General features: G+C 39.8%; 1 protein-coding gene across 3 annotated transcripts in view; it reads right to left on the bottom strand.

The window, feature by feature from the left end:
* Positions 1-14,815, bottom strand: part of alk (ALK receptor tyrosine kinase) — a 644,227-nt gene that overhangs the window by 133,307 nt on the left and 496,105 nt on the right. For all 3 annotated transcript variants that reach the window (XM_074691249.1, XM_074691250.1, XM_074691251.1), the window contains exon 5: positions 13,899-14,032. In XM_074691249.1, coding sequence (XP_074547350.1) covers positions 13,899-14,032 — 134 coding nt within the window. The remainder of the gene's footprint in view (positions 1-13,898; positions 14,033-14,815) is intronic.

Raw genomic sequence — 14,815 nt, 5'->3', positions numbered from 1 at the left:
CTGTGCAATAAATCATTATTATTATTCAACACTGTTCATTCAGCTAATATTTCTGATTTGCACTAACTTGCATTTTAATACTGTGGTTACAGCCCTCAATCCATTCAGCTGTGATAAATAAAGGTTTCTCCAGAAATGAATTTGTGACATTATAAGAGGACCTGCATGCATCACAGTAAATTTCCCCCTGGTTTTGTTTGTCAGCTTTAAATTAATGAAGGAGCAACATTTCCTTACAGACTCTCTGAAGTGCTCTTTTTATGGTCCCAAAGTCTGACACAGTTGTTGAAAAAACTTTTGCTTATTTTTCTGAGCAGGCCTGTGCTCAGTCCTTTGGAAACTTACATTAACCTTAAACTGAGTTAGTTGTACACTGAAGTTTTCAACAACTCCAAATGTAAAAAATCAGCTTCTCTACATGCTCAGAAGAAATTTTGTTTCAGTGTCTGTAGAAACTGAACTCCAGCAAGCATTTTGTGAAATAAGGAAAAAAATTGGCAGCCACCACACAATCTGTTAAACAAACTCCTACAGCTTGACTTTCTGTGTCAAGAGTGGCACAATGTCAATCATCAGTAATGTAAAAGACTCAGAGAGGGCACACCGAGGTGCATACTCTGAACCATCCCAAGGTTAAAACACGAGTGCTCTGATGAATAAAGTTAAACATGATGTTTTTTTTCTTTGCATTATTTACAGCCTCTGAAATCACATCTCTTTTCTCTGAACCACTTTGTGTTTTCTGTAAATACATGACCTGAATGAAAACACCTCATAGTGTTTATGTAAGAAATGCTGCAGGGAGAAAGGAAGTACATAGTATTGCAGGCACATTTTTACAGGACTGTATGTTCATTTAAACACAGGAAATGGGATCATGTTTGACATTTCACAATTTACCTCCAAGGATTAGTGCAGCATGTCTCCCATAACGCTCAGAGCAGCAGGTAAAATAAAAACAAAGCTCTATGGAGAGCTGGTGTTATGCAGGTATTGATTGAAGTACATGTGACGGCCCTGCTGTAGTCGATACTTGATGAAGAACTTTTCCTCCATTATGTGAAAAAGCAGGAAGGAGGCGCCTAATCAACACCTGGCTGAGTATTTCTATTGATCTGAAACAATAAGATCAGCAGTTCTTCAAGACTGGTCTGTGGCTGTAAATCATTTCCAACAATTTCAAACAATTCTGTTCCACAAAGGATGTCATTAAAATTTGCGTCACACTGAAATGACATTTCTGGATTCTGCTGAAATATTTGTTTATGATACTGAGAGTTACACTGACTTCAAATAAAACTGACAGCAGCTGTTTGATACAAACGCTAACATCCTTTATTCCATCACAACCTTAACCCCTGGAGCACAAACCTAAATAACAGTAACACCATCACTAATGCTAGGTATATTTTACCAGTTTTAATATACCCAGTAAAAAATACTTCTCATCAAAACCTCATGAAGTACAACAAAACATGGAAAAGATGGAAAACATCTCAGAAAATAAAATAAGATATTGTAGACCCTATTGTAAGGCTCTAAAATTAATATATATAAAAAACAAATAAATCAGGGAATCATTAATGAAAAATTCCTGAAGTTAAAAATATATATATATATTCAAAATTGAGCTTTGAACTCATAGTTTGGTCCACCTATTTCCTGGACATGCGAGCCTTGCCCAGTGAAAGCACAGCTTTCCTCAAGAGTACCCATCTGCAGGAACCGGGCTCCGCCATATCGGCAGTGCATTCCGGAAAAGGCAAACCGGAAGTTGGTCTTCTTTGTGTTCTTTTTTATTTTTTCGGCGCTACGACACCCTTACCAAACCGGAAGTTGGACTTAAACAAGATTTTTTTCGCCGCTCCATAACAAAGTATCCATTTTTTATATTACTATGGTTACTAATGGATTCCTTGACTGGTGCTTTACCCCTGGTTGTGTTTCTTAACTAATAATCTGTTGTTGTATTTCTGGTATATTTCTTTAAGCAGGTATAATTATTAAAAAAAAAAAAAAAAAAACTTTGAGCATAGTAGAAAAAAATCCTTAATATTTGAACTGCTTACATCTATTGGGACAATTGGGAGTACTATATGTGTACACTTGGTTTTTGCTAATCATGTCAGCAAGTGATTGCTAATGTTTCCAATTTTGAAAATATGTTATAAACGATGTGAATACATGTGTGTGCTGTCTGTGTGCAGGATGCTTGCCTAACAGGAGATGTCTATATAAAACAGTACAGACTCCTCACATTTTTTGTGTCCAAAAAGCATAGTACAGAGACTCAACCAAAAGACTTCAATCCTGCTGTTTTTGTCACAATCTTCTGGGATGTATCTTCTGGGTTGAGAGGGGGGAATCCTGAACCACACAGTGACCCCCAGATAAGTGTGACTCCTACAGAAAAGGGAGTTCCTGGGTCTGGAGATGTGTTCATTTACAAGTAGAGCAATGAAATCATGTTAATAATTAGACTTTCTTATTTTCGGATTGTCAATAGTCTATTAATTCTCATTTTTATTTGGGACACAGCTATAAAAACAAACTCATGTTGGTAAAGTTAAGAACTTCACTTGATCTTCTTGTTATCAAGTTTTAATTGGTAAACAAAAAGAAATGAACAAAATGAACAAGGGATATATACAGTATATACAGTAGGGATGGGCGACTTTAATTACCAAGAGGGCCACATAAAACTGTTTTTCCCAGCATGAGGGCCACATTGTTACAGTTTTCAGAAACTCTCTTTGATGACGGATGTTGGATAAACAACAAATGAGAATATAAATTTGTCATAAAATTAGAATACCAATATTCATATATTACAACATAAATGCAAGTTATAATGCATCATCAAATGAACTTGATACAGAAATAAAGCAAATATAGCTCACCCGGTCAAGGAATCCATTATTAACAATAGTAATATAAAAAATGGATACTTTGTTATGGAGCGGCAAAAAAATTCTCGTTTAAGTCCAACTTCAGGTTTGGTAAGGGCGTCGTAGCGCTGAAAAAATAAAAAAGAACATGAAGAAGACAGACTTCCGGTTTGCCTTTTCTGGAATGCGCTGCCGATATGGCAGAACCTGGTTCCTGCAGATTGGTGCCTCTCGCTTTCCTGCTTCACTGACCAATGTGACATAGATGTACATAAAACAGCATTTTTTGAGAGGGGAAAAATCACCATGTGTTTTTGTTTTGAAGTGTCAAGGGAGGGCTGAAAGGTTTGTAGTCTGACTAGGAAGGAGCTATGCAATAGTGATGTAACTTGGATTGCACTAAATTCAACATTTTCTGACACTTACGGCATGTTTTTTTAAAAATTTATTTTTTATTTTTTTTTAGATAAACTGACACTGATGTTGTGTTCGAGGACTTTGAAAAGTAGAACCAGAGACATTGTCTGAATATAGAGCTTAGCACTGTGGTGTTATCAAATATCTGGGGTTAAAAGGGGTTAACCCCCCCGAGAACAATCATGCCAACATGGTTGCTACATCAGGGGAAGAAGCTGAATTGAGACAGCTGAATTCAAAAGGGGTAGGGAGAGCCTTGAAGATAATCCAAGGTCTGGACGTCCTGCCACAGAAACAACCTAAAAAAACATCGACTGTGTTGAAAAATAAACCATGCTGTAAGTGTCAGAAAATGTTGAGTTTAATGCATACTAAGTTTCATCACTATGCCATAACTCCTTCCTAGTCAGGCTACAAACTTTTCAGCCCACCATCTTAAATTCCTCTGGATATTACCAATTAGTGATAGTAATTCATAACAATAACACTCAATAAAGATTAAGTTTAAATTCCAGGACCACTTTAGTGCCTTAGGTAGTAGTGGAAAACATACTCTTAATCACTAACGTCACCAGGGACGGAAGCAGGGAAACACGCCTACCTTCAATGATGTGAGTGAGCAGCCTGAAGCTACTCAAAGACCCACGCAACTTAGGCAGCGGCAACACAATGGAAATCACATGATCACAACTGTGTGTGGGTGGAAATCACCTGATGTTCGCGCTCTGGGCTTAAGAAGGTAGTTGTGTAATATTACATTCAAGCTGCTTTATTTACTGTCAGGGTGATGAGCCCTCGCCCTGACACTGTTTATCTGATCTTATACTTCAATGGAGATGTGAGGTGCCACTAAAGAAAAAAACTGTGCGCCAAAGTCAAACTTCTTAGGCTGAAGGGTATACTGATGTGGAAATATTAGGACTTATTTTAACAGAGTCAAAAGGTCAAATATCAATTTAAGTTTTTTTGTATCAATATCTTTTTTCTGCTTTGGGTTTTTTAATGACAGCCAGTACGCCAGGTGCATCTTTTGTGTCCTGTTGGCCATGAAAATAATGTTGGCAAGACAAGCACTACACACCGTCTTCTAAAAGCTGTTGCCAGCCAATTCCCAGCAGGACACCCAAAGTATGATGTACTATTCATATCTGCCCAAATCTGGCTGTCCAAGTGATGCTGATCAACACAGCGAACAGCAAACTGCTTACAAAAAAAAAAAAATAAATAAAACATTTAAACTGTGTGTGAGTGTATGAAAATGCTTTAGATCAGATATCCTGGTGAGGCTGACTGCACCTTGATTGGCAGCCTCTGAACTTGTGTGTCTGTGTGTTGATGACATGTTGCCAAAGTACTTTGGGGAACTAGAGCTCATATGTACAGTTTCATCATCATCGTCAGATACACAAAGGCTGAACCAAAGCGTCGACTACAGCACTAACTTCACTTCAGCACCATGGAGAGAGCAAACTCCAGAACTGAGCACATTAACAAAACAACAAGTGAGACAGTTAAGAGAGGTTCTGTCCATTCAACATTCAACACATCAGCTGTGCAGCTGGTAGTGTGTGTTCAACAAGCTTTAAGACACTTTAAAACAGCACAGACTACAATGCACTGTTTCATGTCTAAGGATGTGCTGCAACCTGAAATCTTCACTGTAACAATTTTAGCTTTCTGTCCTAACCACCATGGCAACACTATCATTTTTATGTTTAGCTTAGCTCAGAGCTTAGCCTCTGCCTCCTGTAATATAAAAGACAAATCCTTTTCCAGGAGTTAGCACAGGTTTATAAATGCATTTAAACAAACAAATATACAATTAATTGAGTAAATGTGTGAATTATGAGTCATTAGCCTTTAAAATGCCAGTCAAATGTTTTTGGGTCTACCTCTCGACTTTATTGTTCGATGACCCTCAGGTTCTTTGAAGACATTCATAGTGAATGTCTTACTGCGTCCAACCTCAGCAGTGATGGGGTGTTGTGAGAGGCCTTGCTGCTTGATGTTGCTTGATGCAACAATCAGACCACATTCAAAGAGGGAAAGATTTTTGGCCTTTGCGATCAGGAGGTCATGGCAGAGACAATATCTGACTGTTATGGCTCCATTTTTTTTCTGAGTGTTCCTTGTTTCTCCTCCACTTGATTCCAGGTGAAGCCACTAATTGATAATCAAGCTCACCTGGGTCCAGCCTGTAAAAGCACACTGCTGTTTGCAGCAGTGAGAGGCATTTGAGTTGGGGACTACTGCCCTGCTGCCTCTCCTGAGGGATTTTGTTATCTTTGTGGATTTAGTGATTTGTTTGTTTACTTTTATTCTTAATGTGTTTTATTAATAAATCCCTTTTGTTACTGTTCAAGTATTTTACACGGATAGTTTGTGGTTTGTTCTTAGCCCCATAGAGTCACTCTTCAGTGGGGCATAACACTGAGAGTAAATCACACTGAATCCTCATTTTTGAGCAGATTTTTGTTTTTTAAAGGCTGTGGTCTTAACCTTTTAAACAGTTGATGAACAGACTATTTCACTTTAATTGTTCTTTCCAATAAAACACTGGCTTTTTTTTGTCTCAGTCCCACATTTAGTTTTTTTGCAATTTGAAACTCTACCATGAAGGTTTTTTTAAGATACAACAGTGCAAAATGTAAATTCATTCAATTTTCAAACTGGTTTTAAAATTTGATCAAGTGTGTATGTTTAGTAGGGACGGGTGAGTGTCCTCCTCACCAGTAGTTGGTGCTACATTGCTGCAGTTTGACACATGTCATGTCAGTTTCCTGTTCAGAAAGTATGAATGAACCAGGGAGAGTCAGTTTAACTGTTTTATTCTGCACTCCAGTTTATTAACAAAAGAAAAAGTACTTCAAATCTGACACTAGTTAGTTTTATTTTACACTTTTCTTACTTTATCAAGGAAAAAATGTGAATTTAGAGCTGTTGAGATTTACTTTGGACTCTAATGACAAAGTGGCTGTGCTGCCTTAGTTCAAAATGAGCTGTCCCTGTTAATTGAAGTTTTATGTATCAAAAGTACTTGTGGTTTTGGTATTGGTAAGAACTCAAGAGGGAGTACTCCTGCTGGTATTGGTCTAAAAACCAATTGTTTTCACCAATTGTTTTGAACATCCCTAATGTTTAGCTCTGAAGTCAAATGCTCAGCCTTTGGATTTTGTAATGTAAAAGTTAAATAACCTATCCAGGAGTTAGCACAAACGTAATAAAACAAGAATATAAACAAATATCTGAATGATTGCATGAATCACTAATCATCATTGGCTTCTAAAGTGTTCTTGACAATCAGATCATCGTTATCCAATGCTTGAAGGTCGGTTCAGGGGTTTTCACCAATCAGACGTCAGCTGAGAGGCTCTTAATTTAAGCTTCTTAGTCAATCAGCAATCAGAGTTTAAAGTAATTTGATTTTTCTCATCCTAACTTTGACATCTTTTTTTTCATAATCCACAGATAGAAAATCCTGAATGAATTTTTCAGGTTTTAAGTCTAAAAAAATTGAAGTGTTGGACATCATGGGACCTTGTCTGGCTTAATCAAAAACTTTAACTTGATTTATGAGGACTCTGTGTTAGTCTAACTATAGAGTTATTGTTATGTGCAACTACATATGTCTGACCATTTAACTTCTTTCTTAAGCCCAACTTGTGAAAAACGCATATTTATACGCAGCACACACAAAGGCATCACTGCAGGCTGTGAGCTTTACAAAGAAAGTCTCAGGTGTTTTTGGATCATAGATCTGTGATGAAAATGGAGAGGAGTAGTAAAAACTGAGGGCACCATGTCAAAACCAGTCAGGACAGTAAAACTCCAATCTGAGAGATGGAAGTTTAAACCACAGTGTTTCAGTAAAGCGGGGTCTGATGGTGTCAGCAGTCAGCAGAGGATGATGGTATCATTGGTGGGACCCTATTTTCACTATCATCCAAAGCCGTGGAGAGAAAGCTGCTTTGCCTGGTGCAACTTAAACATGAAAGCTTCGCCGTCTTAAGCCAGAGGCTTCCAAAAGTAAATTTTAATATTAATTAGCAGCGCAAAAGTTTACTTCTCAAGTTTGATCCTGCGACTGATAGCTTACAAGCAGAATATCATTAAAAGTACTCGTGAAGTTTGGGCACAGCAGGAGGGCAATCCTGCAAAAAGATGATAAGATTTTGGCGTGTCAGACTCTGAGCTCACAAAGGAATGATGTGCTGCAAACCTGGGAGTTGTTATGATCACCTGCTTGACATTGTTAAGTCTGCGCACGTGTGCTGTGCCTGGAAAGTGATGAGCAGAGGCAGCGCTGATGAGACTTAACACGACTGACAGAAAACAATGAAGCCAGGTACGCTCAATCACTCATCCTTATGGGCCGCTGCGTCACTGCAAGACATCTCCCTCAACCCACAATTTATTTTCTGCTATTTCAACATTTGTTTGATCTCATAAACACACTCTCACTGCTGAGACTTTCACTTTTGTGGAAAATAAATAAATATTTTTTTTTATCATCCTGTGCTTGTTACCTCATAACAGAAACTCCAGGGATGAGTTTATTCTATTCATGCAGTCAAACAGGAACTGAAAACTCAATTAAAGGCTTATGGGTGAGCTGTTTGGGTATTTAAAGCAGAGTCTCAGTAGCAGGCTGTGATACTCAATGACTTTTTCCCTTGTAGAGCCCATCACCCATCCATCCACACGTCTAACACTGTCCACTCCACCAGCTTTCTCCAAACCCATTTCCTTCACTGCCTCCATGGAGCCGTGTGTGATTGATGGGCCTGGGGACACCCTCACGCTGCAGTGTACCTAATCGCAAAGTATAGACTCGCCGTAACGCTCCATTAAGGGCCTGCAGCAGCAAGGTGTAATGGTTAGGGAAATGGGCCGGGGAAGGGAAGGTCACTGGTTCACGTTCCCACTGGGTTTACCGCTGCCTTGTCTCAACTTCATGTCCAATTGGTAAAAAAATGAATCGTGACAGTTTGGAGGGAAATACATGAGCACAAATACAAATAACGCTCCTCATTGGACAAACATTGTTATACGTGTGTAGGCAAACGTGACCTTCTGCTTTGTCACGGCGCTATGACAGAAGCAAAGTTAAATCTGCTGTTGACACAACCCGGTAATGAGCTTGTCAGTCACCACGGTGCTTGCTGTTTACCTCCAGGATTAGAAACTGCAGGAGGTTAAGAGTGTCATTGACAGGTTTGTTGCGCTTGAATAATAACGTTCTCCGCACAGCTACGCCAACACCATCAGAGAAAAAAATGCAGAAGGCGGGAGTCTAACTTCCTGTCAGGAGGATGAGCTCAGAGATAGGCATATAAGCAGTCACTTTAGGGGCAACAAATTGGATTGCTTGTTGGCCCTGTGACTGATGAGTTAATTAAAGTGGAAGGGTATGGAGAAAGAAGTCAGACACTGCTCCATTTATTTATCCTGTATTGACTATATCTCCTCGCACTTCACTGGCTTGAGTAATCGCCGCCTTTCTGCTCAAGAAAACAGAGAAGAGGCAGCAAATGGACAATGTTGGATTTACAATTCAGATGCAAAAAGATCGCAGGGAGAGCCAACGACGAGTGTGTTTATGTATAGGTGTGGATGGATTTGAAAGGCTAACGTGTGGGGAATACTGTGGCTGCAGGCTGATGACATCTTAAGGCAAAGGTGCTCAGTGAATGAAGTGTACGGCAGAGGAGATTAAGAGTCTGAATGTTTTTCTTTCTCTCTGATTTGAGAGCTCTCCAAGTGATTCATGCCTTTCTTCAATAATTCCTCAAAGTCTGCGGGAAAGTATTATGCAATAAGCTCATTTTGTTAGCTCAGACTCCTTTCTGAGGAAAACTTTAAACCTTTGGGAAAAAATTAAAGACAATTAATTAGAGCGAAGTTTGGATCAGGCGTGGTGCAAATCACTCCAAAAGCCTAACAATACAGGTCATTAGTAGTAGTAATTGGCTCATTCTGAGCACATGAGCTCAGAACAAATAAAGAAAACAGCTTTTTTTGCCAGAGTCTGAGTATAAAAGTCTTAATCACGCACCTTGGCTTCATGTTCTGTGCTCGGTAGGAGGGAAAGTAATACGAGCTCAGGTTTGTGACAGGTGCTGCAGGAGAGTGGAGGTGGTTTAGGACACCGTGAAATGTGGCGAGGCCACACGGTAAGCATGCCGAGACGGATTAGAGCTTAGTTTGGGAGTGGGATGTGTGTAGTGGGCGTTGTGCAGGGGGGACCCAGGTGGTGCCTGAGGAGAGTACAGCACGTCTGTGTGCTTTTTTCTCACCACTAGCCTCAGCTTACGTGCTGCCTGGCCGGAGGAACAGGGTGAACCCGCAGCAGAGAACAATTAGACTGTGTTCAGCTGGAGCTGGATTTGCATGAGCATTAGCGATGACTCTGCTTTGTCCTTATGAAGACAGAGAGGACAGTCAGACAAAGACCCGCTGCAGGAACATTTCAACTTAAGTTAGAGAGATATTGATTTATTTGTGTGTGAGTTTAAGTGAGTCTGATGTTGTTCCCTTTTTCTGCAGTCCAATCAAAGGCCTTTGTCCTGAGTCTGAGTCTTGGATAACTTTGGAAAGTAATGGAGTTTAAGAGCTACTTTCACTTTGTTCTGAGTTATAGTGCGTGATGAAGTGAGCAGTGAAGCAGCAGTAAAATTTTTGGGTAAGAAAACTAAATTGAAGGGGGCGTAAGCTTCATTATCTTTTGCTTATCTTTGTCTCTGTCATGATCTCCTCCCGTCCTCACACTCATGCATTTACATCTTGTATGCTGATTTGCTCCCAGGTAAGTCAGCTTTAGAGAACTCAGTGTAACAAAGCTCTCTGACCTAACCTTGGGTCAAAACATCCCATCTGAACAGCATCTGAGAAAAAACAGGGTAAGACAAATCTCTCCTGTTGAATGCTGTTCCTCTGCTCCCCTGCTCCTCCACAGGTAAATATTGACCCTGCATAAAAACATTTCATTGTAGCAGAGCTCAAAGAGACTCTGTCTCTATAAAAGCAGAGGAGATTAAATTTGGCTGGACTGTGTGCATCTCTGAATTCAAAAAGAGGCCCTGGAGAATGATCACCTTTTTTCAGATGCTCTCTATACTTCTATAGAAAATTACAAAGCAAAACCTTCCCTGATGCTTTTAGTATTCAAGGAGAACAAGGAGCGGAACAGGCTGAACTTTGAAGGCAGTTTCACACAATGCAGGTCCATCTGTCAGCCTTTTGTCCGGTTAGGGTAAAGGAAAAGTCACATCACAAGAAAATACTCCCAAGTGTCTGCTGGCACTGTCTCTGCCAACATCCTGAGACATGAAGGATGAACTCAGCACAACATTTCTGGTGGCTTCAAAATGTGCCTCTTCTTCTAAAAGTAACTAAAAATCACATAAAGACCTAAACTTTGAAGCTCCTTTAGAATCAGGGATGGGTATTGATAAGAGTTTACGGATGCTGATGCCCTTATTAATCCTGCTTATAAATCAGATTCTTGCTTTTTAATCAAGACCTTCTGTGACTGTGAACAAGCAGTAGACTTTACTGAGTTTATGAGTAAGTAAATACAAAACTGGTGACTAGATCTGGATATATCTGGATGTAAATAAAAAAACAAGTAAAAATTACACATCATGTGATGTTGATGTACTGTTTTATTGACTTAAATAGGAACTCTAGTGTCTCAAAGTGGTTATAGCAAAGCTTTGAGTTTAGAACATTGAGCTTGTCATAGTTATGAAGTAAGTAATGAGCCTGCAGTTACCTTTTCTTTTATCATGCCTCTTAGTGATTTGACATTTAGAGTTCTCAGTATGTTTACAAAAAGTAATTGTGATGTTTCTTTGATTAAAGTCAAAATTATGTTGTTAATCTGAAGTTATACAAATGTATGCTAACTGCTAGCATATCAATGCAATTTCCCACATATATTAGCATCAATTAGTGCAGTGTTTCTCAATTCCGGTCCTGGAGCACCCTTGATTCAAATGAATGGCTCGTTATCAGGCTCGAACAGAGCTTGATGACGAGCTGATCATTTGAATCAGGTGTGTTGGATTCGGGTAACATCTAAAACATGCAGGGCAGGGGTGCTCCAGGACCGGAATTGAAAAACACTGAATTAGTGCTGTGTATTCCATGTGGTTTTTGGTACATTAGGGGATGTCTAACATATTGAATGTGTTGAACAGGAACCTCTTGTGAGAAAGTAATGTACATTTCTGTATTTGTTCTGTTCTTCAGTAAAACTTTAAGCAGAAAATCCCGTATCAGAGTTTTCTTGGGAAACTGCTATCAATCTGTTAAGCTCAGACAGCTGAGGCAAACAGTCTATGTAAGGTCCAGTAGCTCTGGGGTAGGGTTGGGTACATAATTAGTTACTTTTATAGGTACCAACTGAATTCTGTCAAAAGAACTGAGTACCGATTCACGTAAAATCAAAAGGTACCATGTTAAGGTACCTAAATGCATCCTTGCGACTGTGAGAGAGTGAGAGAGTAGGAGATTTTCCATGATGGACACGAACACAACATTGCAAGGTTATATACTGAAGAATAAATATGTTAAATTGAAATAAATTTATACTTTACTATTGAATAAATTGATATTTCTCACCACATAAATACAAAAAAGTGCTGAAAATTAGTACCGTTAAGTACCGGTACCAGTTGCCAGGTACCGGGCATTGGTACCGTATCGTTTCAAATGTGAAAGGTACCCATCCCTACTCTGGGGTAATGTAAAGAACCAATAAAGGGATTGTTAAGCATAAAGGCTAATGACGTCGATGTATTGAACCACTCCTATGGATTCTTAACAGGAACCGGTTTTCAATACCCATCCCTGTTCCAAATTAAACATTTTTCTAGGCAGGGCTTTGAACCGGGTCACTGGACCAAAACAAAAACGTTGTTCCTGAAATATCTGTCCTGTTGGTCATGCAGCCCAAACCCATTCACTTCCTGTGTCGCTCCCTCATGTCCTGACATACCTGCATTGACCACCGGGCAGAGCAGAGAGAATTCAGCCACTACAGTGAGGGAAGCGTGTCATGAAATATCCATATACGGTCTGCCAATCCCTCCTAAAATGTATCCAGTCCTGTTTCTGTCAGCTGCATAGATTAAGCAATGTGAAAAGCTTGAAGGCATCTGCTTTGTTGTTTGGTAATAAATGACATGGCAGAGTTTCTTCTTGTTGCCGGAATAACAGCCCATTTTAAAAGGCTAATATTATACCTACCAATTTATAGTACTACGGCTGACAGGGAATGATATTAACCACTTCAGGAACAATTTCTTTTGTTTAAACCGGTTAAATTTTGGAGTGTAACCAAAACCCTAAACATTAAAATACAGTTTCTGTTCAGAACTAAAAGAACAGCAAAAAGTCTTGGTTCAAAGCCGTTTCTAAGACACTCCCTGAAAGTTGTTGCTTTCAGTGTGTATAAACAAAGCTGATGCAGAGAAACGGGGAAGTACTACATTTAAATGAAATTATAAGGACATTACTGCAAATCTAGTTTTAGTAAATAGCTAAGTTTGCAGGGACAATGGAAGCTTCTGTTTCAGCTTTTTTGGAGGGATCATTTTTTACTTTTTTAATCACATTTTTGTTAAATTTCAGCAGACTCTGGTGAAGAATGACAAACCAATCACAAAACTGTTCATCAAATAAAAAACTTGAAACTAAATCTCTTAGAAAGCCATGCCTGTTCCAACATGTGGCACCCTGATACATAGAGATAAACACAACGCTTTGCTGAAAACATCACCTGCTTGGTTTGACTTTTTACATCAGGCTGTTTACCAAACATCTCGGTGAAGGTTTCTGTGCGTCTGTATCTAGGCTCAGAGGAAATTGGATCAGTTCTCATTAATCCAATTTCAGCAGCTTTCGAGGTTGACAGAGAAGGATATTATTTCAGTAGCGAGCAGTCTACGTATTTCATCGCTCGACGTGGTGTAATGAAGTTAAAAATCACAGAATGCTGCAGTTTTTCTCTGTTTGGTATGTGTGAGCTGCTATGAGAGCTCAGTCAGCCTGTGGACACATCGGGTTCACAAACACAACACAGAAAGTGTGAAGAAAAGCTGCAAACACAGCAAGGAGCCAAAAGATATCATGTTAAACCTGTGCTGTATTATTTATGTCAAGTTATATTCACACAAGTACATGTTGTATTTCAGTTTTATGTATATTTATTTCTTTGTGGGTTAAATTAAAGCTCTCTGACAGACTTGGCTTGAGGTCAAAGAGACTTAAAGAAGCTGTTAACAGCAACTTGCAATACCCAGTATTTGTGCAGATTTATTTGTTAAAATGAAAAAAAAAAAAAATATATATATATATATATATATATATTTTTTTTTCTTCATTTTCCTTCAGATGTTAAACTTATATGTAGTAACTTAGTTGACTATTCAGGTTAATTTTCTGACAAAATATTTTGAAAAATTTGCAAAGGCTCCAAAATATTGCCACATTTTATATCAACAACACAGCTCACGCATACGCTTATAGAACAGACTTCATCAACCTCTCATCACACCTGTTTATAACAACATGAAAGTGTTGACTTACTCATGGTGCAGTTGGTGGTGAAGTGGGGTTCAATGGTCGCCGCGTCATCCTGTGGAATCCGCTGATCGTAGCTGGCCGAGACTCGAAACGCTGATCCTCCATGAGTCCCAAGGGTCAGATGGACCACCGCCCAGCTGCCGAGGAGAGAAAGCAGGAGCAGGGTCAGTGTGAGGAGCAGACACCATGGCTGACAAAAACCCCTACATCCCCTGCGGGGGCTGGGAGTCAGGGTTGCACAGGCCTGATCTGTCTCAGCCACGAAAGTCTCAGACGAGGGACTGTCCAGGGCTTTGGCTGAAGCCGACAGAGGGATATCCTCATCTCCTTCCATTTTGGGAGGGTCCCTTTCCTCCTTTGTCTGCTGATGCATGGCCCCCCTTTGAGCCCACCTCAGGCTCCCTGGGTCAAGCACAGATTTAGAGGTGGCCAGGTGCCAGGTGGTGCCTCGCTTGAGAGCTTAAGGCAGGTGTGAAGGCAGATAAGATTGAAAGCCTGAACAGCAGGTGTGTGGTCAAGGGACAATAACAGGAGCAGGTCAAGTTGTTGTTTGTCACTGAGCTGCAGTCCTGATGTGAATGCTGTCCTCTCTCAACCAGCGGTGAGCTTAGTAGAGTTCAACTGGCCCTAATTTTATTAAGCAAATTGAGCTGATTTCTGTTTGGCTCAGAGCTCATCAACAATCTGTCTCTTCCTCTTTCTCCCCTCCCCTTCCCTCTTGCCCCTCCCTCCCTTTTAATGAACAAGCCATGACATCACATAAAGTCAGTTCAACATTTTTCTTTCTTCCCTTAAGTTAATTCACGACTGCAAAACCTCCCACATCTACACACCAGTGCCCAGGCAGTGTAAAGGCAGAATCAGAGTACACACACAGACTCAAAAACCTACTGAGTGATTGAAAGACTCATTACAGCTAC

This window comes from Halichoeres trimaculatus, unplaced genomic scaffold, assembly GCF_033239565.1.
Source record: "Halichoeres trimaculatus isolate MK-OKI-2021-1 unplaced genomic scaffold, fHalTri1.1 fHalTri1_scaffold_17, whole genome shotgun sequence".
NCBI classification, from domain to species: domain Eukaryota; kingdom Metazoa; phylum Chordata; class Actinopteri; order Labriformes; family Labridae; genus Halichoeres; species Halichoeres trimaculatus.
The sequence above is the reverse complement of the archived record's forward strand: the minus strand, read 5'-3'. Positions and strand labels throughout refer to the sequence as shown.